General features: G+C 37.1%; 1 protein-coding gene across 3 annotated transcripts in view; it reads left to right on the top strand.

Annotated features, from left to right (window-relative positions):
* The first annotated feature begins 1185 nt into the window (after positions 1-1185).
* Positions 1186-16744, top strand: part of LOC101220521 — a 33995-nt gene continuing 18436 nt past the window's right edge. Inside the window, exons 1-7 of one of the 3 annotated variants that reach the window (XM_031882618.1) lie at positions 1186-1546; positions 2636-2688; positions 3254-3312; positions 9579-9684; positions 13336-13441; positions 13511-13581; positions 14670-14739. In XM_031882618.1, coding sequence (XP_031738478.1) covers positions 1448-1546; positions 2636-2688; positions 3254-3312; positions 9579-9684; positions 13336-13441; positions 13511-13581; positions 14670-14739 — 564 coding nt within the window. In that variant the 5' untranslated portion in view covers positions 1186-1447. The remainder of the gene's footprint in view (positions 1547-2635; positions 2689-3253; positions 3313-9578; positions 9685-13335; positions 13442-13510; positions 13582-14669; positions 14740-16744) is intronic. The other 2 variants (XM_031882619.1, XM_004144366.3) reach the window with 2 other exon arrangements.

Consider the following 16744-nt stretch of genomic DNA (forward strand, 5'->3'; position numbering starts at 1 on the left):
ATCCTTCATAGGTTGTTTGTAACATTGACTAGTTCAAATTACCGTTTTACTCCCGAGATTACATCTTGCTTCTTAAGTCCCACTGATCCACTGTTGAACAATTGGTTTAAGGTCCAACCTAGAAACTGAATCCCTCTCGGGTCAATGTGAGGGTGGAACCCCTTGTTTCAGATTTGGATTTAGTCCTTAAGGGAACAACCTTTCTACTAACCCTAAAATAGGTAGGAGTGAATTCCATATTGCATCCCATGTCCCTAGCTATCCACCCGGTCTAACTCCTAAAATGGTAGGCTTATTGGGCAGCGCTATTGAGCTACCCTCACCTATGTAGATCTAAAAATAATTTCGTATGACAGAAGTTCGTAGTTAGCTTAGTATTAAGATTAAGTTATCTAGGTCATCAATAATCAGAATAGTCAACTTTATATAGTCAATGATGTTATAACTTAAAAGTGAATATTTCATGGTCTAGTGTTTATGTAAACTATTTATATAGGATGTTCCCACTTTCATGTCTCTACATGAATGATTCAGAATCACATCATTTGTACTAAGTACAAAGTGTGTCGCATACATAGCGTCTCCAGAATAAGACGTCCAACCTTATTCATGCATTGTAAATCATTTTGGCTATATACTCTATCTTGATCCACATTTATGTATCTACGTAAAATTCAAGTCTACACTAGATAACCTTTGGAACTTAAGTTTATTGGATTCAAGATTATAACATTCAATTTTCACTAATAAGTTCTCAATAACCATTTTATTGAATAAAATATAATTTAAACGACAAACTATGAGTTTTAAGATATAAATTCCAACATTGATAAGGATAGATTGAGTTGAAGCTAGATGACACGATGAAGGAAGTTGTGTTCAAGAGTACTTAGGCGTTTTGATGTCTTATCGCAAAAATATTAAGGGTTGCAAATTTTTGAAAAAATTCCTAATTGTGATTAATTGGTGAGCTATGTGTCAAGGTTAAGCTTAAGCATGACTAAGAGAAACGATAAACCTATACATGTAAAGTATCAAGTAGGAGCTGACGAGCTAAAGATAGTTTAGGGTTGGCAAGTGAGAAATGGAAAAAAGGAAAAGTTCTTAGTGAAATGACCTCGCATGCAAATAAAGATATTTTGGTAATTTTGGAGGCAGTGACTCATCCTAATACAATTCCCGGTTACAATGTGAATGGTGGGCACCGCAAATATTCCTTGTGGCCGCTACAGCCCCAATCGATGGTGAAATCATAATGTAACCGTAGCAACGTTGTATGGGCTCCCGAATTTAACAGCCCGAGGAGAGAAAATGGGACCGAGACTATCTTGCTTTAAGATAAAATTAGCTTGATACACCCTCCGTTTGCTTCTTTTTGTAACATTGCCTCAGAATTCCACTAGTCTGATTCTCACTCCGCCCGTTTTTACTGTTACCTGACCCCAAAATGTTCGCTACGGTGGTTCCTCGATTCTCAATTCTCCTAATGCAGAGCCGCTCCGATTCTAACCCTCGCCGTGGTTTTGGAAACAAGGAAGACAATAAAGTACGTATACCCATGTTTATGGTGCATTTTTAGTTACAACGGCTTCCTATCTTGAAAATTTACTGTAGATTGGCACATGATTGCGCTCATTTTTAGATATCATGCTATCCTTGATTTTCGATAGGAAGCCTAGTTTGACCATTGCTCGTGTGCATGGTTTTAGTTGAATTATTTATATGAGTACGTAGTGATTTGGTATAAGATAAAAATTTGTTTATATGTTTTGGATAGCAATTTTCTATTCAAAAGGAGTTTCTAATCTAGAATAGTAGAAATTTCTCAAGTATCCAATGCACAACCCCACATTGTAGAAGCAAAACGCACAACTACAATAGTTAGTTAAGATTCTTTCCATTACAGTTGTCCATGATGATACACGTACGCCAATTTAAAGAGAGGATAAAAGTTGAGGTTCTATGCATAAAGTCTTATAAGTCTGAAGTTAATTTATTGGAGTTTGGAAGTTTGTGTTTGGGTGTAAAATTGTAAGATGGAGTTTGTCGACAAATGTGAAAGGTAGAGAAAGCAGGGAAGGCGAGTTAGTTGATAAATGTGCAAACTTTGATGTTGATAAATGTGCAAACTTTGATGGTGTTAACTATTGAAATTGTGTTGTTTAACACCAACTTAAGGGTCAAGAGGCTCCTAAGTGTCAATCCTTCCTATGGCTTGTTCAATATTTCTTTGTTTGTGCTATTGATTTGTCCTTCTTCATTACTTGTTCCTTCGACTGTTTCTTGTAGAATCTGTGCTAGGCTGATTCTATAAGCCATAGCGACCAAGTTTTGTGATTTTGCCTTGTGGTTGTTCTGTTATTTTCTGCTATTCTCTCTTTTACACCAATAGACAGAGGGAATGAGTATTTTTCAATGGTCCGTCTCTATCCACCTAAATCCCCATATGCAGTTATATAGTTGTATCAAAATTCCTCTCCCGTGACTTCAAATTGTTAACTGAGCTATGGGCATGATCATTATGGTTGAATTCCTTTTCCCCCCTCTTAATTGATATTATTAATATTCAGTTCAATTAATTTGTTTAGTCCTCCAATTAAGGCATTATGAACTCATTTTGTTATTTTACACTTAGGCTGACAAAGCCGGCAGCTCGGGCAAGGAGAAGGGTAGGGTGTATCAACCAAGGTATTCAAAATTAGTTTAGTTTTTTTGAAAACTTGAAATTATCGTTTGTGGTTTAGAAATATATTGAATATATAAATAAAGAAAATATCCTTCACTAATTACAAATGATAGTGTGTAATGAGTAAAATTAAAAGGGGCCGTTTGTTTAAGTTGGTGTCAGTTGGATCTGGTAGAACGGGTAACCTCGTTGAGCTGCTCTAATACATCAAAGAGAGAGAAAATAATAAAGAAGAGAATGTATCAGATACCTATTGGCACTTAGCTAGGTATTGATATTGTCACCCTTTCTAATAGAAAGAAATCGACTAATTGAAAGAATACACTCTAGTAGAAGGGTTGACTGGATTGATTACTGCACAAGAGTTGACATTATCCTTTTACTTGACATGCTCTCTATATGGTGTTTTATTTTACGCTCTGTCATCTTCTAATCTAATGAATTGGGGATAAGAGCTGATCAATTTTTATGCCTTTTCACATCCGAAGAATCTTCTCAATTTATTTTCACTTTGATGACTGTGCTAATAATGTGTTTCCCTCTGCTTTGGACTCACTGCTGATGTAGGAAACCCATTCCAAAACAATCTAGTACAGTACCCACACGTAAGTGTAACTCATTTTCCTGTAAGTTTCTTCATTATTTTCTTCCTTTTCTTTTATGATCTCTTAATCGAATGGTTTCTTCATTTTTCCTGTACGTACATTAGCTATGCGGGGGCTTGGATAGCAGGGGAGCCTCTAGGCTTTTCTTGGTGAGGTGAGGAAGTGACTAAGGGAGAATTGGAGCTTTTGTTTTTCTTTGAAACGGAGACGAACTACTTTATTAGTAATAACAACTCAAAGTACAAGGAAGTTATACAATGAGCGTAATAAAGAAGCCTAGAGAGCAATAAGTGAGGGAGGATCAGAAGGTGCACTCGGACATCTCAACTAGGTTGACACACCCTTAGCACTAAAACAACATATCCCAACTAAAGCTAGAAAATAAAATATGCCAAAATACAATGGAGACATAGTCCAACCTAATGCAAAGAGCTGAGACAAAGAAATAAAGAAATAAAAGGGAAATTGGGTGCACACAGCAGTATAAAGGCTGAGCCTATAGACAAAAGCAAAAGTTTCTATTGTGTAAACTAGACCAAAAGAAAATGTAGGCTATGCTCCAAAGAAGGCCGGCCAGAGAGGGGAAAACAAAGCTGTCAAAATGCAAAACAAAGTAACGAAAACAGACAGGGCCTAGGGGACTGGTTGAAAGATAAAGACTGCCCAGTTGAGACAAAGAACTTGAGTGTAGTAATTCACAAACTGATTGTTTAGAGAGCACCAAGCTAGTGCATTGCGTTCTTTTCAAAGACACAAATTGCGGAACTTCCACTGAAAGAGAAATACCTAAATCTCTTCTCCTTTTATTACATTATCTCCTTACCCTTTTTTTAAAGGTTAAACTGCCAACCAAGGTATTTCCAATTGCAACAAAAGCAACCTTGCCAAAATCGGACGTTGAAATTATAGCTACTGAACGCTTGTTCTTTGTGAAGACATTGCAATACTTGCTATTGACAGCAATTGGATTAACAGTATACAGGCATCCAGGTATGTCTACAATTTGTTCAACGAAACCAGAGACTAGAAAATGAAGCGATGAAAATCTTTGCAGAATCTGGTTTTCGATGATCATTACTATTCCTCTAAACATTGTTATCCATCGTGCGATGTGCTCGAGGGTTATTGTTCTTGCTAAAGGGAGCACTGCTGGGTTGAGGAATAGACACACTAGTCGAAGAGCTTTCAATGCGAATGACACGTGTGAAAGCATCATCTAATGATGGAATCTTAGAGTCAGAGAGAATCTGTGCCTTTGCCATTCCAAATTCAGGTAAGAGTCCATTAAAAAAGATCATAACAACCATCTTCTTTCGTCGAGCTTGTTGAACTTTAACATCAGGACTAAAAGGTAACAATAAGCCAAGCTCGACAGTTATTTTCTTAAGCCGCATAAAGTAGCTGGTGATAGACTCAACTTTTTGTTCAGCACGAAAAAATTGCATACAAACTTCAAACATTCTATGTACTTGCTATTTGCCTAAATATAGAAAATCTAAAAATTCCAGAAGTTCTTTAACAGTCACAATGATCAACCAATCCAATTATCTCACTCTCAATTGAGTTTTTGATATGAAGTTCTTCGGTCGCATAAAGTAATTGGTGATTTGACAGTCAGAAGTTCTTCGGTCGTATGATCATTCATCTAAGTACTTCTCAAATAAAACAAAATTGTTCGATGTCAATCCTAATATTTAGATCCATTTAACTTATGTTCTGTGATCTTAGAGGCTAAGGGAATAATGTTGGAGACTACCAATTTTTTTATGTCGGCAATATTGAAGTCACACACTGATTGTAGTCTACACAAACAAAGAAAAAGTCAATCCAAACAACTGCAAAACTGAAGAAGACCCTAAAACAATGGCGTAATCTTCAGTTTTTGTCAAACCCCAATACTATTTGATAGACCCAACGGTATAGACTGACTGGAAACAGAGGTTCGAGACAAGCCCAGAAGATGGAGGTCAAATCGGAGTCCTCAAGCGCTCTCGCACGCCTGCACGTGGATGAAGTACAGGGAGATTTTGGCAGCGTGTGAAGATCACGCGTGGTGTTTCCCGACGATCGGCAAAGACAAACTTGGATGGACGGAGGTGGCGCTTCTTATGGTATGGGCGGTGTCGACAAACAGCCACATGAAAATGATCTAAACTTAAGCCCTAATGGATAACGAAGCTACCAACTACGATATTCCAAACCCTAATGGCTCTGATATCTTATTCATGTAGTGTCAGAGTAAAATTACAGATATAGAGAGAGAGAAAATAAACCCCACTGTATGTACAATTACGATAAAGGACATATATTACTTTTCTCTGAATTATTGACTACATGGTATCAGAGCCATTAGGGTTTGGAATATCGTAGTTGGTGGCTTCCTTATCCATTAGGGCTTAAGTTTAGGTCATTTTCGAGTGGCTGTTTGTCGACACCGCCCAACTCATAAGAAGCGCCACTGCCTTCCGCCTCATTTTGTCATCGCCGATCGTCGGGAAATGTTGTGCGTGAGCTTCACCCACCGTCAAAAAATTTCTGCACAGTCTCCATGCGTTGGTGTGAGGGAGTGCATGAAGCGTTCGATTTGATCCCCGTCTTCTGGGCTTGTCTCAAATCCTATTTTCTGGTCAGTCTGTGCAGTTGGGTTCATCAATGATTATTCGAGTTTGACGAAAATTGAAGACTAAGAACTCGTTCTAGGGTTTGTGGCTGTTTTTGTTCAATTTTTTCGCTGTTTGGATTGATTTGTTTTGCTTGTATGGACTACAATCAGCGTGCCTCTAGTATGGCCTACATAAAAAAATTTGGTAGTTTCTAACGTTATTCCCTCAGCCTCTAAGATCACAGAACATAAGTTAAATGGATCTAATTATTATAATTGGCATCAGACAATTTTTTTTATTTGAGAAGTACTGATATGGATGATCATATGACCGAAGATCCCTCAGAAGATGTAAAGAAGAAGAAAGATTGGTTTCGTGAGGATGCCCGTCTATATCTTCAGATCAAAAACTCCATTGAGAGTGAGATAATTAGATTGGTTGATCACTGTGAGTCTGTAAAAGAACTTTTGGAATTTTAGATTTTCTATATTCAGGTAAAAAGCAAGTACATATAATGTTTGGGGTTTGTATGTAATTGTTTCGTGTTGAACAAAAAGCAGTTTGTTACCGGCTACTTTATGCACCTTAAGAAGATAACCGCTAAGCTTGCTTTGTTGTTACCCTTTAGTCCTGATGTTAAAGTTCAACAAGTTCAATGAGAGAAAATAGCTGTTATGATCTTTTTGAATGGACTTTTACCTATATTTGGAATGGCGAAGGCGCAAATCCTCTCTTACTCTAAGATTCCATCATTAGATGATGCTTTCACTCGTGTCCTTTGCATTGAAAGCTCTTCGACCAATATGTCTATTCCTCAATTCAATAGTGCTCTCGTTAGCAAGAACAATAACCCCCAGGCACCTCGAGCGATGGATAGCAATGTTTAGAGGAATAGTTATGATCATCGAAAACCAGATTCTGTGGAGATTGTTTCTAACTACTATAGTAAGTTAGGTCATATGAAACGTGATTGTTGGAAATTGTTATACAAGAATAGTCAACGATCTCAACATGCTTAGATAGCTTCTGTTAGAATTAGTGGGCTTGGCCCTTGGAGTAGTTTTGGAAGGTACTTTGGAAGATTTTCTTTATTTCTTAAATCTTTTCCTTTTTTACTTCTTGTTGTATTCTATTTATTCTTCCTCTTTGTACCTATTGTATTCATTCATTAGACAAATAATAAAACTAAAATACCGTGGTTTTTCTCCCGATTCTCGAGTTTCCATGTAAGTCTCGTCTTAGTGTTAATTGTTTTCAAAATGGTATCAGAGCAAGACAATAACGAAACCCTAGAACCTAACCTAGGAGAAACCCAGATCGAATCTGAACCCACCGCCACCGCCAGGATTGCTGCCGCCATGGAAAAATTGCTCCAAAACATTTAAAGACCGTTGATCTACCCAATGGGAGCAGCCTCGCAGCCATATGTGTCTCCTTCTGAGCAGAATATGCTGCACATGCAGATCCTGTCCGGCGCATGGTCCCATGTCTTCCCCTACAGTGGATCATTGGGCTGCAGTAGAGCAGATTTTGTGTTATTTGAAAGCTGCTTCTGGACGTGGGATCTTATACAAAGATCATGGACATACGATAGTTGAATGCTTTTTTGAAGCTGATTGGGCGGGATCTCGAGAGGATAGGAGATCGACATCTGGATATTATTTCTTTGTAGGTAGAAACTTAGTATCATGGAAGAGTACGAAACAAAATGTTGTTTCTCGTTCGAGTGTTGAGAGCTATGACACAATTTATGTGCGAAATAGTATGGATTCACCAACTATTATCTGAGATAGGCTTCAGTATTACAGTGCCAGCTTAATTATGGTGTGATAATCAAGTTGTACTTCACATTGCATCTAATCCAATATTTCATGAACGAACTAAACATATTGAGGTGGATTGTCGCTTCATTCGTGAGAAAATCCAGAATGGGTTGATGTCCACAAGGTATGTGAAGACCGGAGAACAACTGGGAGATATTCTGACTAAAGCTTTAAATGGAGCAAGGATAAGCTATCTGTGCAACAAGCTGGACATGATCGACATATTTGCTCCAGCTTGAAGGGGAGTGTGATGGAACTCCTCTTGATCAAAACCGATCAAGTAGGATCAGCCTCATTACGATAGTATTAATGCCAAAAGACTAACAAAATAACAATGTAAACGAATTGAGGATACCTCAATTTGGAAACGATAGGCTCTCCTTTGCTCTCCTTTTCTCTCTAGGAAAAGCCTGAGTTTACCCACAAAATTCTAACTAACTTTCTCTCTCCATAACAAACTCCTATTTATACTCTATTATTTATTACGGAAATATCTACTAACAATATTAAAGCTATTAAAGCTATTCTCCCTGGCACGTGCGGTTATCCTTGCTTCTTCTTCCTTCTACTGTACTGGTGTATAATTGGGGGTCTATCAGAGTGTTATGATATATATTTATAATATATGTCATTTATCACAATTGAACATACAATAGGGTTTATTTATTCTCTCTATATATATGTAACTTTACTCTTGAGTTTACATGAATAAGATATATACTTTTCTTTGAATCATTGAGTGCAATATCAAAACTTATAACTATAGCCCACGAGCTTAAACTTTTGAGTTGATGGGTGATTTAGGAAAGACAACGTTTCGTCTTTTGGAAAATAACAATTGAAGGATTGATTTTGGAGATGGTGCTTTTGATGAGGGTTCTCTTCTTCCAATATCCGAGACCCATGACATTCCAAGTTAGAATAATCATTAAGAAGTACGAGCCCTTTGAGAGTAGAGGCCTGCCCTTTTCTTCCTTTGAAGATGTAGATTTGAGCTTCTTAGTTTCACAAATAACTTGGGACTGCTTCACCAAGAGTTTATTCTTTTTCTTTATAAGCCAGAATAGCCATAATATACAGACTGCATTTTCCCAACCATAGAGCAGTACCTTTCAAGTTTCAAATGTGGTTTATGAGAAGGAAAGAAGAACGGTCGCGGTGGCTGTATGGATGAGGTCCAACAAGGCGTATCAAGGAGTACAGTTGTAAAATCACTAGCTGGCGACATCAAGGAGAGAGAGTGAGAGTTGAGGGATTGGTAGAGGGTTGTCCTTGATGTTGGTTCTAACGACAAAGAGACAATTGGAGACAATATGCTTCTTTTTGGGTATGAAGATGGTAGGTTGTTGATCAATTGACATTGGTATTTGTGAAAGTTGAAGAATAGGGAGGGTTTGGAAGGATGGATAGGGAACTGGGGGAGGGTGAGCTTGGAGAGAGGTAGTGATAAGGACATGGATTGTTTCTTTGTTTTGTTTTGTTTTTCTTAAACAAACCATGTCCTTAACATTACGTCTATTTGGATAATTTTTTTAAACATTCCATGTCCTACTTTTAGTGGACTTCTAATTTTATTAGAATATTCTTCTTTATGATAGTTTTTCTTTTTCTTTCTCTCACTTCTTTCTTTCCTTTCACTCTCCCTGTTTTACTCTTTTCCTGTACTAGTGTCTTTTACATTATCTAAAGGTGGATTGTGATGTAGATGCACGTGGTCTAAGTTCACGTTATTATGAAATTTTTTTATTACAAATCTACTCAGTTGAACCTTTTCTTTTCATTTTTACATGAACTTTCTTTGGTCCCCCTCTTTTTGGTATTGTTATATACTCTTTTCATGTATCTTGCACCTGATTTAAAGTTGGATTATGTGTAGAGGCACCTGCTGTGAGTTTCCGTAATGATGGAAATTCTTATAACAAATCTTTGGACCTTCAATTCGAAGAGCGACTTGAAGCAGTTAAAAGGTACTATGCATGATTGTTTTCTTAACTCAGTTGTTTTATTATGCCTGTTAGTAGAAGGTTAGTAAAAGGCCTTTTTGACGCTCATAAAATGCTGTCTGTTCTTTTAAATGATGATTAATCTCTGGGAATGTCTTTTTCTTTCTTGAAACGGATACAAGTTTCTTTATTAATGTATAAATAAACGGGACCAATGCTCAAAGTACCAGGGAATTATACTAAGTGCGAAAAGAGCGATTGCAAACAAAAGTACAAAAGAATTGAACAATATAGGCAACACAAACGAAACCTTAAGCAAAACAGTAGAAAACTAAGAACAAAGAAAAATTAAAATCTTTCAATAAGAAGCCCAAAAACAGCTAAAGATTGCATACTAAAAACTTCAAAAATGGATGGGAGGGAAACACCAAGGGAGAGTAAACATCTATGCAGCTTCAAGTCGAGGATTGTTGAAAAATATGCCTTCTAATAGTCCTTAAATCTTGAGTGAGTGACTAGAACCAGAAAATTTCAGGAGAACATTAGAGGGCCAAAATAATAGAAGCTGTTGAGATGTTATGAGTCCCACATTGAAAAAACCGAGACTCACACTTCTATAAGATAGATGAGCTACACCTCTCATTGCCAATTGGTTTTGAGATGGAACCCCATACTAGCAAACAAAATCATTTGATGAATCTCTCGTGATCCACTAAAAGACTCGGACCAAAATAATTCCACATTTCTCAACAGTTGACTTCAAGTGATCTGGAACTTCACAGTGCTGAGCTTGTGAGGGTAATAAAGAGGCATGTTTCTCAGTAATTAAATCCTCCTATGTCTGAAACATGGTATTGAGATCAGATTCTAAAGGATCCTTAATCGACTAGTCATCCTTCTCTGCTGACTTTGGCATATGTTCAGTTTCCTCACTATTCACACTAAAAGGAGAGTCTAAATCTGATACACTCTTCTTTTTCGATGAGGAGAATGGATTAGGTAGGAGAACCTCTAAAAACATTTACCTTGGAATTAGGCATAGAGAAAACAGAGTATTCAAAATGAGGATGAACAGAACTCTGAGGATTTGACCCAGTTTGATGGAGAATGGGCTTGAGCAAGGGCACAATTTGCAAAAATCAGGGTTCTGATCTAGAATCAATTTTTCCTTGGTAAACCTTTTTTTTTGGTCGTCTTTACCTCTTTCCTTCAAACAGAATACTTTGGAAAAGTCTCGAAGGGATGTGGGAGAATCCTTGATTTGGGATGTTTTTTAGACTTAGCCTTTGACCCAAATTTGGCAGAGGATGAGTGGGATTACTTTTTGCAGGATATTGTGTTAAATTGGCCCACCTTTACAGCCTCCCCACCTTGAAGTTCTTGATCATCAATACCTTCGGATCAGCCCTCTGCTTCAACAGTTTTTGCTCAATCAATCAAGGCTTATTATTCTTATTTTTCTTTGTTCTCGGTCTGCTGCCTATGATTTATGTTTTTGCTTTGGACAGATTATTTTATCATTTTGTTTGGCTTTGTTCTTGTGGCTTTTTGTTTGATCTTGTATTGCCGTTTTTTGGATGTGATGAGGGTGCTAAGGGGGTGTTCAACCTAGTTGAGATGCTTGGATGCGCCTACTGATCCTCCCTCCTCCCTCCTCCCTATTGCTCTTTGTATATCCCTCATGTATTTTGAGCTTTGTCTCATTATTTTTCAATATTAATAATAGTGAGACTTGTATCCTTTTCAAAATAAAATATTCTCTTTCCTCTTTAAAAGCTTCTCTTTAACTTCCTCTAATACGCTGTTTGCGTAGCTTGAACTCTTGCTCTATGATGGAAGATTAGACGTGGGTCTTATATTCACAAACCATCTTGTATAGTCAACCTTAGTCAGGAAGCTCTTCAATATTTTATGGAAATCTAACCACCTCTGCTTGTCCACCTCTAAGCACATTCGAATGTTGGAGTGACAACCTGACAAAGTCAAAAAATCACAACATAGCATCCATCCAACTTTGGACTTGATTTTCAACACTTTCATTCTTCCTCGATCCAACTCCCCAAAATTCTGAAAGAAACCGTCTTCTAGACCTCTCATGAGGGCCGCTATAGATTCCACGAATCGGTTCAACATGTCTCTGAACTGACAACCTTCTTTGCGCTTCCACATCTTCTACTTGGAATTTTCCATCTTCAAACCATATACAGTAGTGTGCTTGGTGGACTCGGCAGTTTATCACTTCCATCATTTTGAAACTTCTGACTAGAGGCTGAAGAAACACTAGGGAGGCAGATGGAATGGCAACTTTAGGATTCTTGATAATCTAATAATGGCTCATTCTCTGTTTTTCCGGTGCTATATAACTATCTTTTGACACCTTAAAAGTTTTCTCCCAATCTTCTTGCTGCTGTTCGATGACCTTATTTGGGATGATTTCCAAGACTTGTATTCATGTTTTAACTTGAAGCCTCCTAGCATTTTGCTAAACGAAACCCAACCCTGCTTATCTTGACCTGAGGGAATATGGATGAAGGAGCTACCACCTGTATGGAGCCAAACAACGCATCTCATTACCCAACCAAATTTAGCTCTGGATTTAGAAACGTCAACGATTCCATTTTCAACTTTTTCATTTTAAAAAACGAATCTATCTTCTGGTGTTTGGCTAAATTCTGAAATGCCTTCATGAAACCATCAGAGCTGGGGGATTGATAATGACAATAATATGCTTGCTTCTTCATCTTCCACTTGAAATGATCCATCTTCGCACCAAATGCGGAAAAGCAAGCTATCAGTTTTACAACTTTCCACTTCCATCTTCGATTAAGAGTGAAGCGTCCGAAAAGGGAAGAGTGTAAAAACACACTTGTCAGAGAACTGGAAATGATAGTCTTCTTGCCGGAAAACTGATGAGTGGTGTTGGAAAGAGGAGGGGGGAGGGGAGGGAAAGGGAGAGAGGAGAGCGAACTTACCTCTTATCTAGTAATATCTTTGAAGATCACATTCTACTGAAGGGAGTCATTTTTTGAACACTTCAGAAAGTTCTTTCGGTTGCACGATTTTATATTTCTTATCTAATGGGGATAAAAAGAAATGCTATTTCTGTTGTATGGTTTATGTTATTTTCTTTGTTCTGTAGGGTATTTGCATTATGTAAACCAGTCAGGTTATTTGATAATGTAACAGATGCTCTTCTCTTATGAACTACCAAATCTTTTTGATAAAAAGCCGAACATTCACTGAAAAAGAAAATGAAAGAGTACAAGGGCATTAAAAGAAATAAGCCCACAAAAGGAAGTCTTACTAAAGAAAGAAACTCCAATAATGTAAAATGAGACGTGACAAATAATTACAGAAATACTTTTTCATTGGCTTGCAAAGAGAAACATAGAACCTAGTGAAGAATCATACTACCACAAGGGCCCCTCTCTACTCCTCCAAAGGTTCTATTTTTCCTTTTCCCTCACCAACTGGATATGCAAGAAATGAGGGAACAGTAAGTCCTCATCAAGAAGGAAATAAATCTGTATAGTTGAGGAGAACATTTTTTTTAAAGTCCTGTTACATTTTTTAATTTCAGCTCGTAAAATTTATTGAAGTAGCTAAATCAATTAGCTGTACTTTCTGGACACTTTTAATCTGAATACTGATAAATTTATCCTGAAAACTATACAGATCAGCACTTGAAAAGAAAAAGGCAGACATTAAAAAAGAATTTGGAGCAATTGACTATGATGCACCGGTGGAATCGGAAGAGAAAACAATTGGACTTGGTACCAAGGTAAGAAGTGTGTGTTTCAGATGGATATTTCTTTTTCATTTAATGCTAATTCAACTGTGGCACAAGTAGGTTGGAATAGGTGTCGCTGTTTTGGTCTTTGGCTTTGTTTTTGCGCTCGGAGACTTTCTGCCCTCTGGAAGGTATTGCATATGTACTATACCATGCACTAGTTTCCCAAAAACACTCCTCAATTTGCACCAATATTTTTTCTTCATTTATTGCATGAATATTGACATTGATCGTATGCCTTTTCAAATGTCAAGTATTTTGTCTGTCTGCATGCTTTTACCAAAGCTTTGTTCTGTAGGATAGTGCTTATGTTACTAGTAACTAAAAATAGGAGAGAGAGGGAGGGATGAGCCACCTACTCAAGTAAGATGAAAACGTTTCTCTCTCTCTCTCTTTGGAGGCGGTTTATGATAGCCACCTTCATTGCCTGTTTGCAGAAGTGAGTGTAAGTTAAGAGTTTGTGAAGAGATCCTAACCAAAATGCCACCCCGTAGCTGGGAGAGGGAGGGGGAGGGGGAGGTACGGAGAGAGGGAGGGGGAGGGGGAGGGGGAGGGGGAGAGGGAGGGGGAGGGAGGAAGAATTTCATGAGTCAGGCGTGTTTATGGCTCTATGAGCTAGAATGCAAAAAAACCTTTCAAGCACATTATTTGGATCATTGCAAAGATTGATGCTCTATGCTCGAGGGGTGCATTTAAATCCTTCCTTTTGAAATAAGGGTGTAGTCCCTTGGCATGCCTTTTCTTTTGGCCATGTTATCAAAGTAATCACATTTTCTTTCATTTTTTCAGTATTCTGATTCCCATTGCTGCATAAGAAACAATATGCACACACACACACACACATGCATGCATTTTATGTGCAAGTATTGATATGTATGTATATATGCATGTCAATTACAACCCAGGTATTACATGGTTTTTTAACTATGGGTAGATTCTAAAATTTGTTTACTCGTAGATGCGAAGTGGGCTCAATATGCACTGTTTGAATAAAAAATTATGAAGAATTTTGTTCATAGGCTTGCTATCTTCAAGGCTTTTATTGTGTATTATTTTGTGGATGAATTTCTTGGCTTGTGGATGGTATATGTTTCATTCAACAAAGCCTTTCGTATGAGTGACCAAAGCTTGCTGTAAAAGATTTTTTTTGGAAATTTTCCTCACTACAATTTTGATTGCTCAATAAAAGTCTGGAGGTTTTTTGGCTTAACATTTTCAGTACCGGTCCTGTTAAGGATTCTGTGGTGGAAAATATCAAACTATCGAGAGAAGAAGAAAGTAATCTTAAGGTAACATCCTCAGAATTGTTCTCTTATCACTAAAACAGCATTCTTGCAAGGTGCTATAACTGATATGTAGACTTTAACACCTCAACTTGACTATAGACGTTATTCATGCCCAACTTTTTGCTTATTAAACTTTGTATCTTGTCCCCCCCCCCGAAAAGAAAAAAAAAAAAGAAGAAAAAAGAGCAAAGAAAGCTAAATTATTATCATATCATTTGAAAAAAAAAATCAATTTATACCCCTATACATTGGATGAGAAATCGAAACTCAATATCCTAGTTGAGTTATACTTATTTTGGCAAGATTCTTACTTAGATTAAGATGTAGGGTAAATTATTATCATCGTATCATTGGAAAAAAAATCAATTTATACCTGTATACTTTGGAGTGTGTCACTAAACTAATAATAATTGATCAATCAAAACCTTAAACTTTCATAAGTGAACTAATTTTGACCTTGCACTAAGCTTTTGTCTTAGAAACGTTAATGCATAAATTTCATTTAGTTGTCTTCCTCTATATTTCAATACTTAAGTTGATGGAATTCAAATGAGAGAATTTTATTAATGTTTTGAAGTTGTGAATACAAGAAGACAACTACTCTATTTATAGCAAAAGTAAACTCCTAATTAATAAAAGAAACTTAATCCTAATCCTAAATAATAAAAGAAACCAATTCTAATCCTAATAAACTAAAGAAACTAATCCTAATAAATTAAGAATTTGACCATAATACCATATTCCTACTACATCTTTTCTTTCTATCTCCCAAAAAATACTCGTCCACGAGTTTTAAAACGAAAATAAAGTAAGCTAGTTGATTGGAGGCATCTTTTTTTTGAAAAGGAAACGAGTCTCAGTATTATTCATAATGAAAATAGAGGGACAAAGCTCAAAGTACATGAGGGACATACAAAGAGCAAAGGGGGAGGGAGAGGATCAGCAGGTGCACCCAGACATCTCAACTAGGTTGACACCTCCTTAGCGTCCTCATCACATCCATAAGCGAAAATAAAAACCCACATAGTAGGTTAAATAAAAGCAATACAACAGAACAATAACAAAGTAAAGGCCACAATACAAGGCCAAAAAATGATAAAGCAAGGCAGCAAGTCGAAAACAAAGCAAAAATAATAGTCATCCTTGATTGAGCAAAACTTGATTAGAGTAGAAGGCTTGATTTGGGAGACAAGAAAAACTAGAGCTTCAAGGTGGGGAGGCTATAAAGGATGACCAATTTAAAACAATCTCCTGCGAAGAGTAGTCCTGAAAAAACTTGGATAATGAGCACCATGAAGATGCGTTCAGTCGAGCAGAATCATAGTATTCCATCCAAGTCGATGATTTTTCATGGAAAACTCTTTGGTTTCTTTCAAACCAGATTTCAGCTAAAAGAGCTTTTACTACATTTGCCCAAACTAAGTCCTCCATCTTTGTAAGATTTAATTACAGCATCCCATTTTACTAGGTGGTTTAGCTTTCCTCCCTTGTTAACTTCCCAAAAGAAATTTCTCATGATTCTTTCCAAAGAACTTAGAGCAGATTCTAGCATGAGGAAGACAGACATCTAGTAAGTGGGGTGGCTGGATAGAACTGATTTGCAAAGTGTAATCCTCCCACCCCTAGAGAGATTGTATCTTCTCCATTTATCTAGCTTTCCCTGGCCTTTATCAATGATGGGCTGCCAAAATCGAGCACTTTTTGGATGACCTCCCAAAGGAAGACCGAGATAAATGAAGGGGAGACTTTCTATCTTGCAGTTTAAGATGTTTGCTGTTGAAATAACCTTGCTGTCCTCAATATTTAAACCACAAATAGCTGATTTCTCCCAATTAATCTTTTGACTGGAACACCATTCAAAGACTAGTAATGTTTTCTAAGATTTTCCATCATTTCCTCATCAAATTTACAAAACAGTAGCGTATCATCTACAAATTGGAGGATAGGTATGTGAATCCTATCTTTTCCGACTACAAAGCCTTCAAACATTTCTTTCTTATGAAGGTTG

Source organism: Cucumis sativus, chromosome 3, assembly GCF_000004075.3.
Source record: "Cucumis sativus cultivar 9930 chromosome 3, Cucumber_9930_V3, whole genome shotgun sequence".
NCBI lineage: Eukaryota > Viridiplantae > Streptophyta > Magnoliopsida > Cucurbitales > Cucurbitaceae > Cucumis > Cucumis sativus.